General features: G+C 52.8%; 1 protein-coding gene across 1 annotated transcript; it reads right to left on the bottom strand.

Annotated features, from left to right (window-relative positions):
* Nucleotides 1-2,713: 2,713 nt before the first annotated feature.
* On the bottom strand, nt 2,714-8,569 carry LOC101778547 (aspartyl protease family protein 2). The gene is made up of 2 exons (XM_004969481.3): nt 7,002-8,569; nt 2,714-3,876 (listed from the first exon to the last, which is right to left on the bottom strand). The coding sequence occupies exons 1-2, from the start codon at nt 7,604-7,606 to the stop codon at nt 2,964-2,966; spliced, it is 1,518 nt and encodes a 505-aa protein (XP_004969538.1). The 5' UTR covers nt 7,607-8,569; the 3' UTR covers nt 2,714-2,963.
* Nucleotides 8,570-10,064: the final 1,495 nt, after the last annotated feature.

The following is a 10,064-nucleotide window of genomic DNA, read 5'->3' as shown; positions in this document are numbered from 1 at the left end:
GATAGGCTTTCAGGTCGTAGTAGCTTCCTGGGTTCCTCTGGCATATGGTGTGCAACAGGGTAGGGAGGTTATCATACGATGCTTCATATGTACCCCACTTCATCTCCAATGCCTTCTGCTTGGCTCGGTAAGCTTTGTGGTAGCTAATCTTGTACTTGAACTTCTCCTCTATGGCACAAACAATTGACTTGGGCTTGTAGCTAGGATTCTCCACTATCTGAGGATACATGTACTGAGCAACAAAATCAGCAGTGAGGTTGCGGTGTTATCCTTCCAATTCATCCAGCAAGCATTGGTGCTCCACCACTCTAGTCACCTTCTAGTAATACTTCCACTTCTCCTTGGATGCATGCAACCTAAACAGACAATTGCTTCTGACACAACACACATCATACACTATTGGGTTGCTCTTTACCACCCTGAACTGCCGTTGCAAAGATAAAGTAGACCATCGCTTCACAGCTGCCTTCACCTCATCCCCACTAGGATACAAAGCACTCACACAAATCTCATTCTCCCTGTACTCCCAAGGGACATTTCCCCTACATTGACTTGTAGGTTGGAATGGTCATAAGTTGACCAGTTCCGCGGAACAGGATTAGCATCATCCTCATCCGACGAGTCATCATCCATGGCACCTTGGTCCTCTTCTCCTTCCCTCTCTACCTCCTCAACTAACCCAGGGATCTCTTCCCCCTTATCAGCCTTGCCATTTGGCTCACGGATTGTATCTTCATCCTCTGCATCTCCTTCTTCTACCCCATCTTCATTATTTTCTTTATTTTGCCCATCAGCACTCCCCACACCTTCCTCGGCTCTAACTTCACCACCTTCCACTTCTTCTTGCATCTGACTCTTAGACCCAATCTTGCAAAACACTTCAACAAACAATATCAGCGGTAAACCATGCTTAGTACAACCATTTACACACACCCTCCAATTTTAGATTCCTTCAAGCGGCATCAACTCCCAAAATATTATATCAGGCCATAACCTCACTACAGCCCTAACAGACAACTCCACTTGATCTCTATCAAGATCAAAAGCCTTAAATAGCCAGTTGCATATTGAAGCCCAAGTTCTCTATCTTGCTCTTGGTAATTGTTTGCAGAACGACTGAAATTCAGATAAATCTACCCCTTCTGGACCATATCTAACCTCCCCTGACCATTGAACACTTGGAAAAATAAACTTTCCGACATGCCTGTCAATATACATGACACGAACGGATATTATTACTCTCATGTATTTAATTGAACTAACTCCAACAACACCTACATTTCAACAACAGTAGAAGCATCTAACTCGAGCACGGCCAATAATAACAATTTTAAAGTTATCTAAATATATGAACAAATGAATTTTAGTTTACCCTATCAATATACACGACATTACCAAAGAGCATTACTAAGTATTACTAAATTTAACTAACTTTTGAAAAACTATTACTAAATTTAACTAACCCTAAACACCCCTATATTCCGAAAAACTATATAAGGATATGCAGGACATGAACAAAAATTGTAACTAAATGTAACCCTAAAACACCTGCATTCTGAATATCTATATAAAATATAACTCGTGCATTGCAAATAATATTCATCTTAAATTTATCTAAATAAATCAACAAACTAATTTTACTATAACATAAATAACTAAGCTAAATCTACTATACTGACAAACCTATATTTTTCTATATCTCATATGAACACCTAGATTTCATCTACTAATTAACACTACAACATTTATATAGCTACTACATCAACTACTACATCTACCAACTACAAGTTAATCTAAACTAGAGGATTTGTAATAATACCTGAAATGAAGCAAAGATCCGGGCTTCAATCTCTACCCTAGTCCCCTCCTCTCCTCACTCCCTCCCTTCCTTTCTCTTCTCCTCACTCCCTTTCTTTCTCTTCTCTCCCGGCCACTCCCTCCCTTCCTCTACTCTCCTGGCCACTCGGCTCCCCCCTTCTCTCGATTCTAGGTGTCCAGAAACAGGCGCACGTGAGCACGCCCGAGGTGGCTGCGCCACGGCTTTTAAAGAGCCGGGACAGCTACCACCGAATTAGGCGGCGGTAAAGATCCCGTTCCCGCCGTTTGAATCGGCGGGGCCTGTTACCACCCCCTGATCTGGCCGAAAGCGGATACTGCCGGATGGCACGACGGAAGCAGCCTCATCCCACGCGCCGGTGCAACCTGTGTGCCGCCCGCCGGAGTGGCAGCTGACGTGGGAGCTACCACCGTTTCACTCGACGGTATCTTCTCCTATCGCCGGTTGAGACGGCGGTAACCGTTTACCGCCGTTTGATCCGGCGGCAGAGATCTATTTCTGCAAATTTTAGATCACCTATTTATTTCTGCAAATTTGTAAAATAAAAAATAAAAATAAAATTCCGCAGACAGAGTCCAAGCAGATTCGGACTGAAGGCCCGGTGTTCCGAGTCTTTTGACCCACTGAGCTTTGGATGCTGCCAGCTTTTTGGGCTTGGATGCTGCCAATCTATTGGGCTCTCGATGCACGCTACCAGAAAAAAAAGGCCCACAGCAGCAGCCCATCGTGTACTGATTTTTTTTTACCATCGTACTTTTTTAAAATTAAAATCGTACTAAATTTGAGGTTGCTACATTCACTGTAAATATTTACTCATATAATTTTATGAGATGATATAAGGCACCAATTTCATTAAAAAAATGTATGGCACGAATGTGGAAGAAATGAGCTCTGAACATATATTCACCGGAATGAGAGGACAGCAGGGTGGAAGAAGAAAAGGAAAAGGGGAAAACTGATTACAGCTTATCACTTTTGCATTGCAATAAGGTACATTTCTCATTGCATTAGTATCTGAACAAGGGTGAAAAGAAAAAAAAAGAAAAAAAGAATCAGCAAGATCACCACCACAAAGGGGTAAAAAATGAAGTGGAGGGGAGAACGATGGATCACCGCGGCCCAATCATTACGTGCACCGCGACCTCTGGAATCTGAGCCGTTGGTTTTTTATATCGAACTCCCACAGGTGCTCCTGCTGCAGGATGTTGCCGATGACGGACACCCCGGGCCACTCCCCTTCCTGCAAGCCGATGCACTTCACGCCGGGCGCCGCGTCGATCACGTAGCTCTTCGCCGGCGGCTGCAGCCGCGCCGACCCCGCGAAGTGCACGAACAGCTCCGGCACGGATACGGTCAGGTCCTCGCCCGTCGACGGCGACGTCCAGTTGTAGCAGTAGTCGAACGGGTCCATGGTCACCCTGGGCAGCCCCGCGAGCTTCTTGCTCAGCGCCGCCACGACGGCGCGGTACGCCGGGCGGACCAGCACCGTCAGGCTCGTGCCGGAGTCGAGGATGGCGCCGCCGCCCTTCTCGATGTCCCAGACGCGGCGCGGGATTTTGAGGAGCTCCCCGTCGACGGAGATGCCGTTGACGGTGACGGCGTAGAAGGGGCGCATCCGGTGGTCGAGAAGGAGCGGCGTCTGCCTGGGGCCGGGCGCCGCCGGAGGCGAGCCCGCGCAGGCGGTCCTGGCCTTGGGGGCCGGCGACGACAGGGCCGGGTTGGGCCCGAAGGTGAGGTAGCTGGTGGCGTTCCGCGGGGCGAGGTGATCGACGAGGCAGTAGGAGAAGCGGCCGCCGAAGCGGTCGGCGGCGCGGGACGCGAAGGAGAAGTTGCTGTACCCGAGGCTGAGCACGCCGTCGGAGGCGAGGAAGCTGTCGCCGTTGTAGGAGGTGGTGCAGCCCAGCACGACGCCCCGCAGCTTGGCCCGCCTCTGCTTCCTGCTGGTGCTGGTGGCGGCGGCCTCCGCGCCGGGCCCCGACAGCTCGATGGTCGCCGAGTCGGTGCCCACCGTGCCGCGCGCCGCCGACCCGTCCTTGTACCTGCGTCGCCGCGGATCCCGCAAAAGAAATACGTGGCGGTTAGTCACCGCATGCACGGCACATGGCGCGATTCGAGGATCTATCTGTTCAAGACAACCGCTGCTACCTCGGTGAATCCTCATCTGCTCCGACTAACTGAAGCACTCTCCTTTTCTTTTGGCAAATTGCAGTTAAAGAATTACTTGGTTTTAGCTGTTTGTACGCCTATCGAAACATCTCCTGAATGCTACTACTACCAAGTTTGACCAAGAACAAAAACTGTACAATTTTGCAGCAACAAGAACCGGCATAAAGTCCTGTGCGTACGTATCTATGCAGCGTACGTGGAGTATGTTACTCTCTCTCAACTTGCAGGCAACAGCAGCGGCACGCCATGGCTGCCTGCCTTGCAAGCTACTCTCTCTCTCTCTCTCTCTCTCTCTCTCTCTCTCTCTCTCTCTCTCTCTCTCTCTCTCTCTCTCTCTCTCTCTCTCTCTCTCTCTCTCTCTCATTCAGCAGGTGCAGGCCCTCTCGAGCCCAATCATTAAACGGCAGGAACAAGGAGAAAGGTGCTCATGGCATGCGTCTTTTTCATTTCATCAACTGTGCAGCAAGAGGATCCAAGAAATGGCCCCCAACATGGCAGTACGACGGCAACTCTGCTAGCTCAGGCGTCATCCGTGTGGTCTCAAGGCTCTCAGCGCCAGCCAGATTTAGCAGCCTTACGTTACGTGTCTCGGCAGAGGGACAGCGATGGCAATCATCGTAGCCGCTCATACCACCGGACGCCAAGCCATTTTTGTTCACTAGCACAGGGCATTTGAACTGGAGGATCGGGCTAAAAATAATCCGGCCAGCCAGAAGGAGGTTTGACCGGAGAGAACGTGGCCCGGGTATGGTCCAGGAGAATGGATTGTACTATAGCCTTATCTGTGACGCTTGGCGCCCTCCCCGTTCCCAGAATCCATGCACCAACTCTTCCGGACAATTTTCAAAATTGTGGTCTAACTGAGTTGCTACGTGGCTCTCCATCCCATCCGATTTGCCAAATTTCTCCTCACACTTGCCAAACTTAGCAAGTCAATTTGCCTTGCCAAGGTGTGGGTCCCACGTGCAGTAATTGTCAGAAGGGAAAGGTTGCTGCAGTGTAAAATGGAGAGGCTGTTGGAGTGGATGGAAAATATATATTTTTAGAGAGAAACCTAACCGTTGGGATTTGAAGAGTGAAAAATAGATAGTTGAGCAACTTAATATGAAGAGAAATATTTAGGTAAAATAGGTAGTTCGTTGGAGATGCTGGGAAAAAAGCACATGTACCCACCACAGTATCTTGCCGAAACACCTGTGCATATCCTACGATACACCGGTAGTACCTACCGGTAGTATACGCAGGCAGATAAGGCAATAATAGTAGTGAGATCGAAGCATCGAAATCTTCAAGGGGAAATGATTTTCCCAGACAGGAGGCCGGCACTAGATTGTCGATGATCAGGATCGCGGGGCTGCAAGCTTGGCAGGCAGAGGAACATGATGAGACCGGGATGTCCTTCTGGTTATGCAGATGCAGCGCGACACGGCGACACCTTGCTGTGCACTCCACATGAGCAAACAACCCCAAAGGCCAGAGGCAGCCGCCCAGTGTCCTGCAGTCCAGCCCAACGAACCCGTGGAATCCCGAAGCGTTTTGTACCGTTGCTACAGCGGCTGTTTGTTTGCATCTCTATTGGCAAAATGGGCATACGGGCGACGGGGAATTGGGAAAGGGCAATGCAGCAGCCAGCAGTGACAACTGAGAAGCAAGCAAATGCTAGTGGTGAAAATTGTGAAAAGGGAGGATAAAAAACATCTGGTCGCAGATGCGGCCTAGATATTCCCACCGACCCCCTTGTGCCTAGGAATATGTTCAATGTCCTGACAAGCTGACACGGCCACCGATGGATGGAGTACAGCCCAATCCGCCGCGCACATGACGAAGGCAGGGGGCAGGCCTGCTGCGTCGGCAGCGGCACGCTGTGTGTCACCGCCATGTTCGTCGCGGCGCCGCTCCGTGCCCCTTGCGCGATGGACGCCGCTGTTGGCAGGACGCGGCAACAGCAAGCGCCAAGCCTGACACGAACGCCCCCGCTAACGTGCGCGCGCCCGGCAGCCGCAGCCGCCCGCGTCGACGCGCGAACAGCCGGAACAGAGGGAAAAACAGAGGCTGCGGCATCACGCACGGACACGGGACACATCATTGATGCCCGCCCGCCCGGCCGCCATGGGCGTCCTTTTCTGGAGCTAGGATCCAGCGCACATGCGCGCGCGCGTGCACGTAACATGATGCTCAGCTTATCGGGACGCCGACGCCTGCGCCTCTGAGATCGATCGATCGATCAGTGAGGAGATGGAGATCGGCATCGGCAGGCGTCGTCAGGGTCATTGCTTGCCCGGGGGTGGGTTCCTCGTCGGCTTTTTGGTGAGCAGGGCGGGGCGCTGAACGCACGATGCCTCCGTGTCTCGCCGTGCCTCCGTGACTCTGCTTGCTCCACGCGAAAGCGACGATCCGACCGCCAGAGAGCTCCTGCGAAACGCAATCGTCGTCCACCTCCGCCCTCGAAATCGCGATCAGAAAGAAGGCTCGCATCGCGTGACCCCCAATCACAAGAGGTACAGTGCTACACAGTGCCATCCTGCCGCGGCGATACGCTGGCGAGTGGTGAGGGAGAGCCGGAAGAAGCTGTGCCGCATTGAACACGCGCCCCCGATGCCCACCCCGCCCTGCCTCGCCGTTGCCGGCGCCGCGGCCTTTGCAATTTGCATTGCGTGCGTCCTGAGACTCAGAGAGATCTCCCGACTCCACCCACCCACCAACCAACAAGGCAGCCACTAATTGCTGGCTGCCGCGGCAGCTGCTGCCGCTGCTGCTGCTCGCATCTCATCAATGCCAGTACCCGAATTAACCACGCGCGCCCCACACCCCCAGGATCGATCGATGATGGGCGGGCCGAGCGATCGATGGAGACCGCCATTAACGCGCAGAGGTTTATAGGGCTATAAGTAAAGCACGGGGGTTAAGGGCCCTGCTTATCATGTCGCTTGTCGCGAGGGGAACGGATTGGGATGGGAATGAGAATTCGAGCGCGTGGTGGCGGGGAGGAAGGACTCACCGGTAGTCGTAGGCGCAGGGGCTGCCGGGGGTGGGGCAGGCGGCGAGGGAGAAGGGCAGGGACGCGATGCAGGTGTCGGAGGAGCACGGGATGGGCGCCCACGTCCGGGACTTCTCCGGCCGGAACACGCGCCCGTGCGGCGGCGGGGAGGAGGACGAGGGCGCCGGGAGCGGGGCGCCGTAGCCGTAGCCGGCGTCGGGGGCGGGGCCGCGGCACTTGACCCAGGTCAGGTCGCTGCCGGTGTCGGCCACGAGCAGGAACGGCTGCGCGGGGGTGCCGACGCGGAAGCGCACGAAGTACTGGCCGGTTCCCGTGTAGGCGCCCGAGGAGAGCGGCATCGCGAAGGCCTCGGCGGCGGGCGCGGCCTTGTGCTTCTCGGTCGCCGTGGCCCTGGTCACGCCCGTCTCCGCGGCGCGGCGCCGCCCGCGCGAGCAGATGAACGCCATGCGCGCCCGGTCATTGCGCGCCATCTCGGCCCAGGTCGCCCGCTCCCGGTGGATCAGCTCGAACACCGCCGCCGAGGGCTTGCTGCCAGCTCTGGCCGCGGCGGCGGCCAGGAACGCCGCCGCCAGCACCAGCGGCAGCAGCAGACGGCGGCCCGCCATTCGCGGGGGCGCCGCTTCGCTCCTTGGCGGCGCCGCTGGCTAGAACGCTGGGCGGGCAACCAATCCCACGGAAGCAATGGGCGCCGGCGATCGGCGTCGGCGGTGCTGCGGCGCGGCGGCTCGCGCCGGCGGCGCCCAATGCGCGCGTGTAGCTCCCAATGCGCGCGTGTAGCTCCTCGCTCCTCGACGCAAGCAAGACGAGCTGCTGCTGCGGCTGCGGGTGCGGTAATGGCGATGGTGGTGGCCTTGATTGTGCTCGCGTTTCGGGCTGCGTGTGCGCGCGGCCTCGGAGTGCGTATTTATCTTGCGAGGCCGGAGGCGGAGGCGGTTCACTAGTTTATTTACTGGGCGCATAGCAGCTTGTTTAGTTTAGGTGGCTGTGCAGCTGCAGGGAGACTAGGGCGGGGCACCTGCCGCGCTTGGCGCTGTTGGCTGGCCCTGTGGCTCGTGGCCAGTCATGGACATGGGGGCGGAGGCGCGGAGCCTTGGGAGCGCGTCGCCTCGCTTGTGCTTGTGCGCGCCCTGCTGGCCGCGGCAGGTCGCTGAGCTCTCGGCGCGGGTCAAAGCCCCCCTTCGCTGCGCGCCTGCGCCGGATTTCGGTTGGATTGGATCCCTCTCGTTTACACGGACGGCGGATGCATCCGCCCGCCGTATCCCGTGTGCGGGTGGCTGCTGGGGATGGCCCGCGCAGCCGCGCTCAAAGGCTGATCGTCTTTCCGTCTCCATGCCCCATGGTGTGCCGGCGGGTATTTCATTAGCACCACGTGTGTTAACGAACTTGGCTGTGATTATGAGGTACTCCATCGTACACTTTTGTGGTCCGTAACGCTGGTTGTTTCGATTCCAATGTACTTGGGAAGAGTGGAAGGAGAACACACGCGAAAAGTTTTATGCCGCGCGGCAAATATATAGCTGCATGCATGAAGTCAGCCATAACTAATCAACTTTGTCTCTGTTTGGTTTTCTAGCAATGAATCAAACGACTCCTTTATTCATTGTCCTGATTTGGCCACACAGCCATAGAACAAAAACTTGGATTGGAAATCGAACCAGTCAGATTACTGGTTCACCGATCTAACCACTGATCGAACAAGTGGTTCATTATGTATCAATATAATACTTATTTCTCATGATTTATATGAGTAATATGCAAGTTTTATTACCAACACATATCACATATGATGTAATAGGTAATAGATGGGATTAGATAGAAATAACATAATAGTCTATTGTCCAAAGTTCCAAAATCAATATCCAAACGTTGAACCGTTCACTGATTAAAAAAAAGATTCACTGGTTCGCCGGTTCGATACGAAACCGGCACACCGGTCCAATTGCATGACCGGTCTTTTGGTTGAACCAAACCGTTTGTCACGATTTTTCTGGTTCAACCGGTCGGTTTCTTCTATGCACACAGTAAATGAAGTACACCTTTAACTTTTTCAGGAATGTTTTTTTTATCGGTGGTTGTGAAAGGTGGCGAACAAGAAATTAAGGGGCGCTCATCTATACCATGTTTCTTCTTCTTCCTACTCCTCTTCTTCTTCTTCCTCTCCTTAATCTTTGTATCAAAAAAATGTGGGGGGGGGGCATGGAGCCTCTTAGCCCTCCTGTGTATCCCTCTGATTGTGAATGACTTATTCTTTTAATTTTTTTTATTAGTATTGTGAAAACTTGCACATTTGAAGTTTGCAATAATGCAATGGAATGAATGACAAGGAACTTTACCCTATTATTAATAAGAAAGTTTCTATTTTTGGTGTTTGGTTCGGCTCAAATTTAAGTAATAAAACAAGTTCGATGTAGACATTAGAGTATTGAGAGGATCTTTCCCAACTACAGATAGATCATGAACGAGTAACAATTCCCAACTACAGAGAGATTAGGAAGAAGTAACAAAACTCGATGAAAACAACCCTACAAGGCACCATGCTCAGAGACGAAAACAACCCTACAAGGCACCATGCTCAGAGACGGAGCTAGGGACAGGCTGGCAAGGACCATGCCCCCACTCCTACCCCCACCGCCACCTCCGATGCTCAAACATCGACACTACATGGTTGTAGTGCTTGTATTGAAAAAATTATTCAAATATATAGCATTTGGCTCTTACATTTGATAGCTTATATGATATAATTTTTGGCGCTCTTAATGTTGTAATCCTGGTCAGGAACCGTTCTCGACCGTGCTTGTTGTGGATGCGGCCCACTTGTCATAGAGGCACGTCACGTTTTCTTGCAAAAAATTTGTCGTAACCGTGACCGTGAGGAACGTACAAGTACGTACGTGCACACCGTGCACGCTGACAGTAGCCTTTTTGTTTGACAATCGTCTGACTCGTCACTGGTGACTGCGTGCGGTCAAGCTCGAGATGACCAACCGGTGTAATGACAAGGCACAACAAAGGGCTAGCAGTATAGCAGATCGGGTCATTTCTGGTAACCACTGGTCACCTACA

Source organism: Setaria italica, chromosome V, assembly GCF_000263155.2.
Source record: "Setaria italica strain Yugu1 chromosome V, Setaria_italica_v2.0, whole genome shotgun sequence".
Taxonomy (NCBI): Eukaryota; Viridiplantae; Streptophyta; class Magnoliopsida; order Poales; family Poaceae; genus Setaria; species Setaria italica.
Note: the sequence above shows the minus strand (reverse complement) of the source record. Positions and strands in the feature narration are given on the sequence as shown.

Coding starts and splice junctions, on each gene's coding strand:
- LOC101778547 (XM_004969481.3), bottom strand. CDS start 7,606: ATGGCGGGCCGCCGTCTGCTGCTGCCGCTGGTGCTGGCGGCGGCGTTC. Junction 3,877..7,001: donor CCCTGCGCCTACGACTACCG/GTGAGTCCTTCC, acceptor GCGGCGACGCAG/GTACAAGGACGGGTCGGCGG.